This window comes from Agelaius tricolor, unplaced genomic scaffold, assembly GCF_023055355.1.
Source record: "Agelaius tricolor isolate 1412-34295 unplaced genomic scaffold, bAgeTri1.0.p SCAF_8, whole genome shotgun sequence".
In the NCBI taxonomy this organism is placed as follows: domain Eukaryota; kingdom Metazoa; phylum Chordata; class Aves; order Passeriformes; family Icteridae; genus Agelaius; species Agelaius tricolor.
In genome coordinates, this window is record NW_027269268.1 from 1,934,500 (window position 1) to 1,950,533 (window position 16,034).

General features: G+C 47.3%; 1 protein-coding gene across 1 annotated transcript in view; it reads right to left on the bottom strand.

Moving 5' to 3' along the window:
- Positions 1-16,034, bottom strand: part of FRAS1 (Fraser extracellular matrix complex subunit 1) — a 105,432-nt gene that overhangs the window by 31,688 nt on the left and 57,710 nt on the right. The window contains exons 20-28 of the mRNA XM_071431222.1: positions 10,945-11,097; positions 9,249-9,395; positions 6,315-6,461; positions 5,546-5,686; positions 5,315-5,455; positions 4,937-5,080; positions 4,330-4,597; positions 3,007-3,091; positions 1,015-1,329 (exon numbers count right to left, since the gene is read on the bottom strand). Coding sequence (XP_071287323.1) covers positions 1,015-1,329; positions 3,007-3,091; positions 4,330-4,597; positions 4,937-5,080; positions 5,315-5,455; positions 5,546-5,686; positions 6,315-6,461; positions 9,249-9,395; positions 10,945-11,097 — 1,541 coding nt within the window. The remainder of the gene's footprint in view (positions 1-1,014; positions 1,330-3,006; positions 3,092-4,329; positions 4,598-4,936; positions 5,081-5,314; positions 5,456-5,545; positions 5,687-6,314; positions 6,462-9,248; positions 9,396-10,944; positions 11,098-16,034) is intronic.

The window sequence follows — 16,034 nt, forward strand, 5'->3', positions numbered from 1 at the left end:
TTAGCAACCAAAGGGACTGGAAAAAGCCCTAAAAGCTGTCCTGCTCTCACCTCTGTCACCACCTTCATTCTCCTCTGTAGCCAAGTGCTGCACAGAGAAATGTGGAATGATAAGGAGAGACAAGGGAGCACAAAACAGGATAATAAAAGAAACCACTCTCAGCAATTCACCCTCATTGGCTTTTACAGGAACCTGCTAAATCAGAAGTGGGGGAAAAAAGGTTTTACAAAGAACACAGAGTGGTGCCCAAGCATTTCCACAGCCCTTGTGATCCTGTTCAGGCTCCTTAGGGCCATGGAAGTGGTCTGGTGAAAACCACAGGCAGGGCTCTTCTTATTCCAGGAGTCTAATAGCAGCACCGGCCTTGAAAACAATGCCTTTTTCATCCCCAGGCTGCTGTATGAGTCACAGCACTAATTAACATTAATTACTACCATAACTTTAGGGGAACCTGCAGGGTCCAAATGGGATCAGGGCCTCCTTTTGCAGAGCTCCACGGCCACACGGAACACTCACCAAGCTCCCTTAAACTGTCCTCCCCAAGTTGCTGTGAAAGACATGTCAAACTGCAGAGAGGGCCAAAGAGGGGCAATGTCATCTCCTCCTAGCTCCTTCCCAAGGGGGGGAACTCCAAGACAGTGTGTCAGATCTCTACATAAAAGACTGCAAACTGTGACCTCTAATTACAGCTCTACTTGTTGCTACTCCTTCACATTAGTAAGGAATGAACATATCTTCCGCTTTTTTCCTTCTGCTTTATTACAGTTTATTACCTTTTATCAAGTAACTATGGACTTTGAATCAGCAAAGCTGCACAACTGGAGCTGTGGCAAACCAAAAATTCAGGCAACCTCCAAAACCCACTCAACCCACTACCTCCTCCGGCTGGTTACCGGAGGATCAGGTAACCAGCCGGAGGAGGTAGTGGGTTGAGGATTAGTGACACCTCAGGGACAGAGTGGCACTTCTCCAGACTCCCAGCGTGCCTGCCAGGGTTCATGTGCCAGCACATACCTCGGGAGCAATCCTGATGAGGAGCAGGATGTTCTGGAAGTGGTACCCGTCGCTCACTTGCAGCAGAGCTGCGTCCTGCTGGCTGTCGGAGCCGTCGTGGGCGTAGCGCAGCCGCCCTCCTGCCAGGTCACCCAGGGGCAAGGTGGCAGGGTCCCCAGGGGCCCCAAGCAGCCTGCCGTGCCTTGGGGGCTCCAGGACCATCAGCACCACGTCCTGAGGGTTGTCACTGTCCCCCACGCCGAGCACCAGCTCTGATATGGTCCCGGTTTGCCCCCTGCCGACGAGGAGGGGCTCATTCCTGAACACGAACGGTGCCTGGAACACAAAAGCAGCTCTGAGGTGTCTGCTGAGCCTGGGAGGCTGGATCATGATCAAAGGCTGGAATTAAAAGTTTGGGGATAAGGACATCAGCTCACTTCATCCCTGGAAATCTCCTATTTCTTAGCAGCAGAGAATCGCTCTCCACACCTTTTCCCCCAATGGGCAGATCTAAGAATATTTAGCATTTAAACTGAATTAGTCCCTTTAAAAGAAGATTCTCATGCCACATTTGGCTTAGGAAAGGCAAAAACTTGGGACATTTATATAGCAAGCACCTGACTCTAGCTGATCCTCATGAGCCTTTTGAGACGACAGCAAAACCGGGTGTCTTCATCATCAGTATTTATTTCATTTCCAACACTCCCCACAGCCATACTCAACTTATACCAAAAACCTGCTAGAGGCCATATTTCTGCTGGTTTAAATTAGTTCTCCAGTTCTTTGTCATCAAGAAAAGTTTCAATCTGCAGTGTCTATTGATCCAAACAAATACCATTTGCCATGGGTAATGCACTGCCTCGGGAGGGAGGCGTTCCCACAGAGACAAAGGCAAAGCCCTGGGAACATCCACCAGGGAGCCCCCTCACCTGTGCACGGCTTCCCAGGGTTATTAGGGAACAGCAGTCAGAATTCCTATCATTAAACCTCACTTATGTATTCTGGGGCAGTGACTGCAGCTCTTACTTAGGTGAACGTCCTACTGAGGCAAACAAGAGATTAGGCTGAGCCAAGATCTCAGCACCAGCCAGAATCAATATAAACACTGCAGGATCAAAACCCACAGTTTGTCTTATTCTAAAGGACAAACTAGAGCACTTCTAATTTCCAGAAGTTATGGGAATGACTACTATGGAATATAAATTACCCATGGGGAGGGTGGAGGCTGAGCCAGGCTTGTAGGCAGAAAGGAGCCAGCACTAGAACAGTTCTGTCAAGTCATTTGGTGCCCCTCTTAGGATGTAAATGGGCCTTAAGAGTAGCAGATTCTCTTTTGCATTTTAGGGTCTCTATTTGTAAGAATATGCCAAGTAGTCACAACTCCTGACAGAGCTTTCCACACTGGAAAAAGCTCAGTGTAAGCTGCTAGCCCCCCTGGAAACCTGGAACCTGTTCAGGTGCCTGTACCCTCCCTGGGGTGAGACCCATAGATTGTGCCACAGACTTTAAATAAAAACAATACAGGAGACACTTGGCAGTACCATCACCTTGCCCAGAAGTGGTGAGAAGTTTAAGAGACACACTTTAACTAGCTCATGCTGATTTAATTCCCAGCTGTCCCAGAACAGAGCACTGAACCTGAGTGTCAAAGCTCTCCTGCTGTCAGGATCAATCCTGGCCCATTTGGCCTGCAGCAAGAGGCTGAACTGGAGCATCAGCAGATCCAGAGGACGATTGGAGCAGTAGGGATTCCCCAGCCCTTACTGATAATTGCTCTGTGATTGCACAGCTGCCACTCCCTGCACAAGCAAAAGGACACAGGCCAACCTCTCCAGTCAATTCCCCAAGTTCTTTTCCTCCATGTGACTCTTGGCTGCTGCCCTAAGGGAGAGCTGAGCCAAATTTGCCTGATCTGAACCTCTGCTCAAGTTCTGCCCAGCTCCTCTGTTACCCCTGCAAGAAACCAGGGCTTCAAATGGTACCAAATTTGGGGTTGTTTCCAGGCTTTCTTACCTGTGTTGAGAAGGCTTGAATGTTGATCACCTCAAGGTGGGAGAATGACTCTTGGTCACTGACCTTCAAGGAAAACTGTCCTTTCCTAAACAGGTCCCCAGCAAGCCAAAATACAGGATAATATAAATTAATGAAGTACTCTTCCAGGACTCAGCAATGATAAGCACATTATATATTCAGCAAAAGTGACTGGCTCAGTGACAGAAGCTTTAGCTCAAGTTTCCTTCAATTATATTTTTATAGTATTTTTTCCTGAAGATTCACAACAGTCACAACAGACAATAAAGCACCTTTAGCATTGTGATAATATACCCTCATCTTCCTTTGAGTAACATCAGATGGCATCCCCAAGATAAAGTGCCAATTCTAAATGCTGCTAAAGAAAAACCTCACTTCTCTGGCTTCAGGACTTGCCAGGAATTTTCGTTCCCATTGACTTTTCAATGATGCCACCCCAAACACCTTGAAGTTTAAAGTAACAGTATAAATAATAAATAGAGTAATATATGGTAATAAGGCAGCTTTGTTTCTCAAGACAAGATGCTGACATTTCATGGTGACTACCAGGTAGACTAAAAAAAAAAAAAAGCAGGATACAGGAAATACAGGAACATATGCCTGAAGTCTGGTGAACACCAGCTAACCCTTGGCATCAGGACACCCCGAAAGTCTTCTTCAGATCTGATTTAGATGGAAGACACCCCTGATTTATACAGCCAGAAATTTAGAACAGTTCCACCCATGTCACTCTGGAGCCAAGGCTTTATGGTGATGCAAATCAAGTGTGAGATTTGGCAGGGTGGCTGGCTTATTGCCTGGCTGCAGAAAAAATCTGCTTCCCTGCAACACCCTCACAGTGCGAGCTTTGCCAGCTACTAATCACCACTAATTATTCCAGGGTACTAACAGAGCTCTCACTGGAGGCAAACAAGGAATGGCTGAAGGCAAACTATGCCAGAGAGCACAGCAATGACATCGCTTGAGCATCTTCCTAACAATGTCAACAAACTGTGGTAACAATCAGATTAATATGCCAGTTTTAGCTCTCAGCTGAGTGCCCTGAAGATGGGACATATTCCTGCACCCCAAAAGCACAGAAGGTTTGGGATTGGGTCACAGTGAGCTCTTCCACCACGAACTGAGAAGTTTTGCAGCACCAGTTACACTACGGTACAGTGTAAGAAGCTGCAAGTCGATTTAGCAGCAGTGGGAAGTGTGCCTCCCCGTAGGAATGCTTCCAAGGGAAAAGGAAATACCCGTTCTCAAGATACAGCAATTTTTTTGTGAGGCAAGAGCTCAGTAAAGAAGCCTCCCCCGAGTCACCTGGGCTCGTGTGTGCCGTGCACGAAGCGGACCCTCCTGTCCCGCACGTCCGCGCAGCTGAAGCGCTGGCCGGGGCTCAGCGGCACCTCCCGCCCGGCCTGCAGCATCACCAGCCGGCCGGTGGAGGGAATGCTGTCCACCTGGAACTGCGCCTGGCCCCAGGAACCGGCCGGATCACAGCCCAGCAGGGCCGGGTCTAGGGGCTGCACCCCGCCAATGCCCACCGTCAGGGTGCTGCTCACACGGGAGCCCCGGGGATGCCTGCTGCCTGAAGGGAAAGGAGGGAGAGGTGTTACTGCAGGGACCACCACGGGCTGTGCTGACATCATGCCTGTCAGCACTGGTTTTTGGGTGGCCTGTTCATTCCTGACCCAGGTGAACTGCAATCCATCCCAATCTCCACCACGACTTGGGCAAATCACTTCCCACCTTGATTTCCCCATCACAGAACTGAAAGCCAGCTGCAGACAGACTAGTAAATCCTCATTTAGAATAAAGAATGGATAAGTAACCACTCAACTTGATTCAGAAAGGGATTTCCCCCAAGACATTTTGTCACTGGCTTTACACTGATGATAAATGGCACTGTCTCTTGAGAGGCACTCACCTTCTTCACACTCTCTGGTCTGTGGATTGCCATAGAAACCCTGGCCACAGGCAGAAACACAGATCTTATTCTTCAGAAACGTGCTGTGGTCACAGAGGTGGCACAGGCTGCCACTGTCACACTCCAGGCATCCAGGAGGACAAGCTGCATAGGATGGAAAGCACAACCCCACTGAGACAAAACCAGTCTCAGTCTCAAAACCAGCACAGCCACTGGCACGCAGAGCTGTCCCCAGGCTCAGAGCAGAAACACAACTATGTGTGTCTTACCTACCTGACAAAAAGAGTCAAGATAGTGGGCAAAGAGCTATGATAAAAGTTGGCAAGCAGTTCCTTCCTCATTTGCCCACCGTGCCTGCACCAAGCTCATGGTGCTCACCTGTGCACTGGCGCTGTGCCTCGTCTGCATGGTATCCCTGCCCACATTTGGGAACACAGGCACTGCCAAGGAGGAAGAACGGGGCTGGGCAGAGGCTGCACTCATCTGCTTGGTGGCACCGAAGGCAGGGCTGGTCACACCCTGAAGAGACACAGGCAAAGAGCTCAGCCTGGCAGCTCTGGGGAGACAAGCAGGGGAACATGTTGGAGGGAATGCTCCATGAAAACTCACTCTGGCACGTGTCTGATTCCTGGTAGAAAGCTGGAGGGCACTGTTCCACACAAGCTCCTTCGTGGAGAACATGGCCTTCCATGCACTGCAGGCAGTCAGTCCTCTGGGGACCTTTGCAGGCGTTACAGCTCCAGTCACACTCTGGAAGAAAACAGAAATCAGTTCAGGGCAGCCCTTTTGGGGGGGCTCACCATGCACAAGGGCTTAGCACTTGGGGTCTACAAGCTGTGGACTTATTTCCATCATGGAACACTCTGCTGGGGAGTTCTGGAAATCTTTCAAGTCATGTGTCTTTTAAATCCCTCCAAACTGCTGTTTCTGCAGCCATCCAGTGATGCAGGATTTAGTAAGACAGAGAGAGAGACAGGTAAGTACAGGAGGCCAGATAAGCCCCTGGAAAGAGACTTAGCCTGGCAAGCTCACTCCTTATCAGCTGACCCGTGACTAAATGAATTGCTGGACCTGACCCCTGAAAACTTTGCTGGCTCAGTTACAAAATCATTTACAAGAGAGCGATTTGCAATCATCTTGTTCCACTGAAAGGCTCAAGTATGTGACAGCAGGCTGCCCGAAAAGCAAAAAAAAACCTGCAGAAACCTCGCAAGCAACCTGTCACTGAACAATTTTCCCCTTCCTGCGCCCTTTTTAAAGCAGGCCACCTGCACAGCTCTCGCTGCCATCTAATGGATTCTTAGCCAAGGCCACTTGCATTTATTCCTTTTTCTTTTTCCTTTTTTTTTTCCCTTGAAACCAGCAAGGCATTTTTCACCTCTGCAAGTGTTGGTGGAAAAGTCCAGGTAATACTGCTGAGCACAGCTGTCGTACTGGCACTCCCCAAAGAGCAGGACCTTGGCTGCATCTCTGCACGACGTGCAGCCGGCAGCCGAGTCGCAGCTCCGGCACTGGCTGCTGCAAGCTGTGGGAACACAAGGAAAAACAGGCTCATTCCTCATGCTGGTTACCCTGCATCCTTGCTACCCCTCTTGTCCTCTGTGGACACTCCAGGGTTTTTGCTTGTTTTGCTCCTTTTCACAACCTCCAAAGTGTAAAGAGCCTCGTTCCATTTGGAGTAGGCTGGAATGTTCCCTCACGCTGCTTCTTACTTTCCTCTGGACAGGTCAGGGTAAAACATGGACTCTGAATCCAAATCCCCAAATAAGAGCTTTCCCTGCCTCTGTTTTTTTTTTTTAATTTCGTTTTTCATACAACTGAAACACAAATTTGGAGAGCAGAGTAGACTGCTGTGGTCCTTGGTGGGACCAAAGGCCCATTTAATTTCACTTAACGTTTGTACCTTTTTATCTGCGCACAGTGTGAAATTCTGGAGCTGCAGGGAGCAAAAAAGATGCCAGGAAAAAAAATAATTCAGGGATTTACTGAATCTAGGATCAAAGTCCAGAGGTTCAGAATATTTCAACTCACCTCTTTGATGTCCAGGAACTAAACTTTGCAGGAGGCTGTACTAACAGTTTGGGTGATAAATACTGACATATTCATTCAAAGCACAGCTTTATAACCAAAAAACCTCCAAAGTAAATGTGAAAATTTACCCATGTTGCTCTCCCTGAAGCAGGAACACAGTGTTTTTCAAAACAGTTCTCTAAAAAATGTCACAGAAGGTCTGCATTTTCTTGATGTACAAATGATTTCTAGCAAAATGTTTACCTAAAGAATCAAGTAGCTGCTTTTAGGTGCTCTGGTGCCACTCTGATTTTTCTTCACTTAAGAACACTACACGAAAAAATATTTTTTTCAAGTGCTCCAAAGAACCAACTATTAAAAATACAGTAAAACATTCTACATGGGGTCTAAATCCACGGGAATCTGGCTACCCATGGAGGCATGCCAGAAGAGTAAGCAAAAACTGTATCTGGAAGCAAACCTGTCTGCTTGTTTTATCAGCACGACTCCCTATCTGCATTTTTAAGCCTGTTAAGCTTCTCACTGTTCCTGGGCCAGGATGTCATTGAGTTTAAAAATATCTCCCAGGGCCCATACATGCACTCAGCATCTCTCTGAACCTCATTCCAACCCTGAGTTCCTCAAAAGTGCAAAGAGACTAAAATAAACGTTGAAAAGGGACCAGATTTTCTCAGCCTGGCAGCCAACCTCCGATTAAACAATCTTCATTCCCTCCAAGTGGCAGTTTCCCAGCAGCCTGGGACAATTTGTATCTCCCTGGCTTATCAGCAGCACTTGAAAAGGCACAAGTGACACTTGGAATGACAAAAATCCAACACACTTGGCCTTGAACCCCCTGCTCCAAGGATTACAAACACTTCTTAAAAAGCCATTTGCAATAAGGAGATTAGAGTAGCTAAATTGGCTTGCAAAAAAAAAAATCTATTTGAGCCCCTGAACCAAATTCAGGAAGGGTGCAGGCCTCATGAACATTCCCAGTCTAGGTTGATATCCTGAGGCAGAAGCTATGAACAGGAAAGCTTTCATTAGAAAGGGACATGTTAATTAGGAAGGGAGATATTTTGGTGCAGCAAGCAAGAAGAGAATCCCTACTGCTGGAGTAAACGGAGTATTTTATTGAGCTTGTAAGAAACCAACCAGAACATTTTTTTAATTCCTATTTTTTATTACTTTCCCCTTTTTTTGTTATTATTATTGAATGTCCTTTTTCATTTTTTTTTCCACAACAGAAGAATGGTACAAGTCCTTCCAGCTATTTCCTTGAACTTACGTAAGGTGTCTCCATTTCTGCTGATCAGATGGAAATAATAGTTTCAGGAGAACCATCTATTTCAACAACAGGCAGGTAAAGCTGACAACCACTTCAGTTTCCTCCTACAGGACCTCATCAGTGACAAAATTGGGTCTAGGTAGGATGACACTGATACCTGGACTCAGTGCAACAGAGTTATTTTATCATAAATTGGGAGAATTTAAATCAGAGTAATGCAGGACTTCACTAACCTGAACCTGAGTGTTCAGGTTCACAGTGACCAAACCACATCAGCAGTCACTCACTTTTAGGTATGTGTATTATAGTGGGACAATTCAAGCAGGGCTTTTTCCAGTTTTTTGTATCTTTAGGCCATATAATTTTGAATTTTAGAACATCAAGCCAAATAATTTTTGAGAGGAATAACCCAGGGTCGGAGTGAACACAAAATAATAAAGGAAAAGAGAGGCCCTGAGAGAGGGACAAAGGATAGCAATAGTGGGATAAAACATAGCCTAACACCAGATCAATTCCGCCAGATCATTAGGATCAGCTCAGGTCTGTGTCTGCTAAACTGTGCCTTGATTCTCCTGGGGTTTCCCATGAGAAGAAATGGACATAAAAGCTCCAGTGCAGCTTCCATGGCATGTACTGGCAGGCAGTGCAGTGGGGAGGGGGTTTGCCTTAGTAAGGACTCATTAAAACTGGTCTCAACATGCCAAGTTTTCATCAAGTCCAGAATCCATCACAGGGAAACCTACACAAATGCTCCTGAAGATTTTTACAGCAGGACACAAAGCCTCTTGTCTTTTGAGATCAATAACAAAACTGCAACTGTTTTGAAATTTCAACCCTGCTCTAGGCTCTGCTCCTGAGGCAGCTCATCACCTCTGTCAACTCACATCACGTTTTTAGGCACCTGAACCCTTTTTTTTTCCAGGCCACAGCCATGGTGAGCAAAGAAGCAAGAAAAGCCAGGTTGGTAAATGCACTGTGGGAAGGAGAGGGGGCTGAGGGAGAGGCACTCACGTCTGCAGGTGTTGCTGTCATCCCTGTAGTAGCCCAGGGAGCAGAGTGGAGCACACGCGCCCGTGTGGGACAGCACCAGGCCGGCACTGCAGGACGAGCAGGACAAGGGACCCTCGCCAGTGCAGCTCTTACAGGAAGGGTGGCACCCTGCAGGGACAGCAAAAACAAGGCTCTGGTCAAGGAAAAACAGGTCTCAGGGCAAGTGTCACAGGCTTCAGCAGAAACACTCTGAGACTGGCAGCAGGGGTGGTGAGCACCAGAAGTTCCTGCCAAGTCTAAGCCCTCAGTGGTGCACAGTGCCCCCCACCCAAGAAAGGATCCTCTCCTTTCCTTCTTTTTACCCTCTTCTCTTCAGCCTTCCCTTCTTAAGAAAAACCCTTGCAGGATGTGTCCAGGACCTGTCTAACACAAGAGTGAAAAAAGGGCTAGCGCATACCTCCCTCTCATGCTTTCTCCCAGCTAGCTTCAGGTTAGATCCTCTTTGTCTGTGCAGGAACCATCTAGTGCTTTTCTGACAGCTCCATACTTCCCTGAAGATTCACATCCATCCCTTCAGCAGGAATTACACCGATGGAGACCAGACTACCTCCATGCACCCTCTCCACATTTCCCTCATGACTTTTCAGGCTGATTTCTTAGTCTGACCAAAGGGATTTAAAATATCACAGGGGCTGAGGCCAATGTACCCTATTACTTTCTCCAGAGAGGTTACATACAAAATGATTAATCTGTTTTGCTTCTTGACAGGCCTTTATTTAAAGATTGATACCATCATTATACTTATCATGATAGGTGTAAAATTAATCATGAGAAAGACTGGGACAAAGGGATCAGAAGCTGTGCTGGGGATCTTAAAAGGCAGAACAAAATATCCTACAGGCTGTGACACAGTCTGAAAAATGCACAACTCCTTTTAAATCAAACCTTCAAACCAAAGAGAAGAAATGTTATCCCTAGGCTTACACTGCCAGGAAGGCAAAACCTCTCTCTCTCTCTCTCTCAGGGGCCTTTCCAATCAAGTGACACAAAGTATGTTTCATAGCTCTGAGATCTCATTTTGTCAAAACTAGGTAAATAAACACACAGCTCCCAGAATGCTGGAGAGAAGCTTTGAAATATTACCCACCCTCAACTAGATTAGGAAATGCCACTTCCTGCAAAAGGAGCATCTCCATTGTGCTGAATTTCTGCTCTTGGTTCCTTTCTCTCAAACTGAAGTGCAATACCCTCTGCTCAGCTTGGAGCTTTACCACTTCTTGTCAGGCTCAGAACAAGAAAAAGAATCTGCTTCCTTCTAAGAGCCCAGGGAGTAGAAAGCAGCTCAGACAATGACTGGAACATGAAACCACATCAACAACAACAAGTGGAGGAGATGCAGGCACATGTCAGAAAATGAAATGTGCCCTGGGTGCTGCATCCATTGCACCAGCCTAGAAAGCTGAATGGAATTGGCTTTCTGTTTCGGGAGCTGCTACAAGCCATCACCTTCAGGGCCATTATTGCAGCAAGACAAGCCTCAGCAAGAGACCTCAGGCTGCAAAACATCCTGAAAAAACTCCTACAGCACAAAAACAGAACTGCTCCAGCGCAGTGTCCTGCCAGCTGGACAAAGCCTCTCCACTAGACAGGAGCCACTTGATGGGACTCCTCCCGGGGGTGCAGGCAGCTCCCCGAGGTTTCTGCAGGAGGCACTCACGTTTGCAGGCTCCATGCTCGGTGTAGTGTCCCGGGGGGCAGTCGGGCAGGCAGCGATCCCCCAGCAGCAGGTGCCGCCCGTGCTGGCACTTGAGGCACACGCTGCCGCTGTCCCGCAGGTCGGCCACGCACCGCTGGCACAGGGGGTGGCAGTCTGGAGGGAACAAGGGACACTGAGCACGGAGGGACAGCACAGAGCATGCCTGAGAACTGCAGGAGGGCAGCAGGGATGGAACTTGGAGAGCAAATCCCCCTACCCAAAACTCCCGCATCCCTTCCTCTTGCCTCATCCTCATCTTGTGCTCTTCCTGAGCACCACAGCATTTTCACTTTCCCTCTGCACCCCTCCTGCCCCATTGAAGTGGGGCATCTTTCCATCCTTAAGTGAGCTTGGGAACGTTTTGCACAAAGCCAGCTCAAAGGCCTCTGCTTCCCAAGCCCCTTCTCTGATTCTGAGTGCCTCTGCCTAAGGTTCCTCTTTAGCCCCACTGGAGGCCTCGGGCACCCATCTCCCTCTGCTCCCACCATGGCAAAACGAGGAGCAGGACCTGTACAGCTTCATGACCTTCTGTAGTTCCTGCTGCTCCCATTTTCCCACACAAATGAGACACCCACACCCTGAAACAGCCACAGCAGCCCTCCAAGCCAGGCCAAGAGTGGCATCAGAGCGCCTCAAAACCTTTTCCTTTTTCCATTTCTCCCCAGCAGAACGCAAGCGTCTCCTGACCTCTGCCTGAACTTAGGTGCTTCACAAGGTTTGACAACAAGGCTTTTGTGTGCACAAAGGTGCAGTGTAAGGCAACCTGGAAGCCAAATTAATCCTCATTATGGTAATCGAGAAAATTGTAAAGGAAATGACGACTGTCTTGAAAGATATGTAACAATGAGGCTTGATTGGAGTGCCTGGCCTCTTGTCAGATTTCTGCTGCAGGTTCACCTTTCTGTCTTTTGTCTCCTGTGACAGCACTACTACAGATTGTCAGGCAATCTAGATTTACAAGCTGAGCACAGGCTCACATGGGAGCCTGGAGGAATTCTGCATCCATAGCTGCAGGAGCCTGGCCCCAGCTGACATCTCCTGCATGTCACACACAGGAGATTCTCACCCCACACTGCTGCAAAAGCCCAGAAGCAGCTCAGAAACTGATCCAGCCCTGACTGCAGGCAGGGATCCAAGCTTCTTACAGAGCTGCCTCCTTCAGGTCCTGCTTTTACAGGGTGCAGAACCCATGAAGTTTCTGCCCCGTGCTCTCAGCCTTGGAGCTGGGAAATGGCCAGCCATAGTTGGGGTACAGAGGTGGAGTCCCTGGAGCCAGGGAGAAAGGACCACATGCAGCCCACCTTAGGGAGCAAGGACTGAGAGATCATCCCAAAGGCCCTGAGTACCTGTGATTTGTATGGGCTGGAGGTGGGGTGATGAGGTTTATGTACTTATAACCAATAAAATTACCAAAAATCCAATTAGTTTTTTGTACTTCCACATTTACCTGGTAATATGTTGACTCTCCTTACTGCTAAAATAATACTCCTCCAGTTGAATCTCTTGCTGGAGCCACTAGTCTCTAATAAAGACCTTTGGCAGGGTATAATGAGTAACAAATCTGCTCAAAAGGTTTCATACACAGAGCATAAAAATGAGGCTGAGAAAATGCAGGGTATCCACACAGTCAGTATCTGCAGCAAAAACCTAGCTTCTCACAAACTAACACTTAAAAATCCAAGTATCTACAAAACTCAGTGCTGCTGCAGCAGAGTTTTCCCTTCACAAGACTCTATTTTCACTCCAGTGAGTGGCAAGAGTTTTCTCAGTTACTGTTTTAGGATGAATCAGCCCCATAACTCTCTTGTTCCTTTGCAAGCCTGGAGATCAAAGCACACACAGCACCAACAAAAAACCCAGGGCTGCCACTCGTGGTGAATTTCAGGGACATTGGGGAGTGAGTGAGAGAGCGAGGGAAGAACTGAAGGGCTTTGTTTAGGGAGAGATGATTTCACTTTTTCACAGCAGGCTCCCTTTGAAGCCAGGACTAACAGAAGGGGGATGTTTTCCTTGTGCTTCTCAGTCATCCCCCAGCCTTACTTGTTTCCTGCTTCTGCCTTCTCCCTGTCAGTCCTGCCTCCAGCTCAGCCAGCGAGCACAGCCTGTGGAATTTGGGTTTTCTGGAGCCTTCACATCCCCAGCTGGCTGCAGGTCAGTGCCACACTAGTTAGTTAATTTCCTTAGACCCCTTCCAACTGAATTCTTAGGAATTCTGTCACCCCTTTACTGGTAGTCCCAATGCCTCCCTCCCCATCTTTCTGAGACTGCTGACTTTCCTCCCACTCTCCAAGCAAAATGTTTTCCTGCTCCCTTTCCAGCTGGCTCTGATTTCTCTCTTCCTCACCTCTATGCAAAAATAACTCCCATCACTGATCTTCCTATGAAGCTACTTCCATTGCAAAGCAGAATGGAAGTACTTACATGGATTTCCAGAGTTACTTGACTTCCACAACCTCTTTAGCTTTCTCTTAGCAAATAAAGCAAGAAAACTGTGCCCTTCCTATATGGAAATTATCTGTTACAGGTTGTTCTAAGACAAAAGAGGCTGTTGGGGAGACAAAACCATCTCTGAAGTGTTTGTGAATGCTCACAAAGGAAACCAGTGGCATTTCTGCCTCTCAGCTCCACCACTTGCTAAGCATATATTGTTTAAACACAGCACCCCTCTTAGGGGCTCTCGAGGAAAGTATTTCCTGATGCAAGTTTTGTGCTGTGCTCTAAGATGAGACTTGAGGTTTACAACAGAGCATGACTTAAAATCAGCACTGAAAACACCACACACTTTATAGTCACCTCAATGGGCAAAAAAGCCTCTGGTCTTACAGTAATTCCAGAAAGCAAGTCAGTGTGTTTGGTTTAGAAGGATATGCAACACTGACCAGGATTTTTGGCTTGCTTTGGTTGTTGTAATGTTTTTCTTGTCTCTCTTTTCCAAGACCTGAGAGGGAATCTGTCATTGAAAGAAGCCAAGTGAATTCCTGGTGAAGTGCAACCAGGTTTGCAGGGATCTGCCTGCTCTGGGAGAGCTTCCCCAGGCAGTGTAGGTGGGAGACCCAGCTGGAAGGTCCCTGGCACAAAGAAGCCCAGACCAAAGCAGTTTTCCCTCCTCTGGCAGCTCAGCTGCTGGCTCTGTAGGAGGCTGTAGAGCAGTGAGGGAGTGGAGCTGAGCCCCTCTTGCTCCAGCTCTCTGTGATGATATCAGTGTCTCTCTAAACGGACAGCAACAGCTCATTAATTTTACAAGGAGCTGAGGATATTTCTTGTTGTCAGAGTGTCCCTTCTGGAATTTTAAGAGCAAGGCAGCAAAGCTTGTTACAGGCCCCCTCCTGAGCGAGCTGTTCTGGTTTAGCTTTGAAGGTTTTCTCAACTGCACACAGGCTAAGAAAGCAAGGGCCTGAGGAACACAGGGAGTGGGAGCTCCCTTGCAGCTGGAGTTAAAACCAGACTGAGAGGGATTCTCTATCAGTTGGGGTGCTCAGTTTTCTTCCACACCAGTCCCTCTGCATTTGTCTAACTGCCCTTCCATGCAGTCAGGAAAAGTCAGGAAAAGTCAGGGAAGCTTCCCGATCAACAGGGAAACCTCAAATCAGAAAAGCAAGGGCAGGACAAGGCTTTCAGCAGTGATTGGGATTTTTAGAGTGCTGATTGCAAAGTTTCCTGAAGCTGAGGTCAAGCTGAACAAGAGGGAGAGGGACATCTGGGAACTGGGAAAACAAACACCACAGAAGCTGTGAGATCCAAGAGGGAATGGCTCAAGTCTCAAGCACATTCTTGTACATTTGGGCTATAAAGTGAAATTAATCAATTGAGCACTCTCAGGGGAGAGTTGGCACAAATTCTGTGTGCCCAAAACAGAGCTTAGGGACTCATTGATTTTCTGAAAGTTGAGGACATTTTATCTTTCCTCTGCTTAAATGTGAAATGCTTATTTGATTAACTGCTGAAAACAAGACCTTTTTTTTGTTCCTATTAACAAGGCAAATGTTCCAATCCTCATTCAGGTAACATGCACAATAACACCATTAATTCCCAGGCAATGGTTTGGAGTGACAGTTGCTTTTCTCCAGCCTCTGTGAAAGATTTCCCCCTCCAGGTCCATAAAGGATGGCAGATGACTGTGATGCACAGCAGGCCCTATAAGCCATAACACAATTCTGCCTGCAGGGTGGGGAATTAAAGATAAATGGGAAGATAATTGTAAAAATATATTGCTTTGGGAGGTGAAGGAAAAAGCTTTGTTAGATTCCGTTGCAAATCATATCTTATGAGGGTGTCAGGAGTTTTAATGTGCTCTTTTATGGGACAGCTGCTCTTTAACTGGTAATTAATAACTTGCAAGGGCAAATTCAGCATTTCAATCAGTGCTGAATGAGAAGAATGAGTGAAACTTAACAACCTGGATGTGGAGCACTTTACCTCCAGGAGAACTGGCCACAAACCTCTTTTGCTTAAACACCAGACATCAATTTAGCACAAAGAGCAACACACTTCAGACTGCAGATCCTGGGCCAAAGCACAGCTTTTTGGTCAAGGTGAAAAACCTCAGTTATGTTGCTCTGCAAGGGTTCTCACAGCTTCTGTGGGACAAAGAAACACCTGGACACTGAGGGTTCCCATGCCACAAGGAATGCCCTCCACACTGCTTTCAGTTCCTGGGACATCTCCCTGATGATCACTGGGATTGGGGAGCAGGAGAACTGGTCCATGACACCAAAGAAAGGGATAATTAAAGAATAAACCCTCCTCGGAAAGAGTGCTGACTGATGATAAATGGTACTAAGGTTTTCCCAACGCAATTCACAGGGGAAGGCCACTTTTCCACAGGACTTCTTTCATAGGAAGCATAATGCAAATTAATGGGGAAATAAGGTGGAAGAAATAAAATGCACAGAGCTCTCACATGCCAGGACATTAGTTAGTACCACTGTATCCCCCAAAATTGTAGAGGACAGAGACACCTCTTTACACTGAAATGCTGAATTATCTCCAGTTTGCAGTTATCTGGCTCTATCTTGATTCCCCAACCTGAATTCCTAAGGAGCTGTACAGTA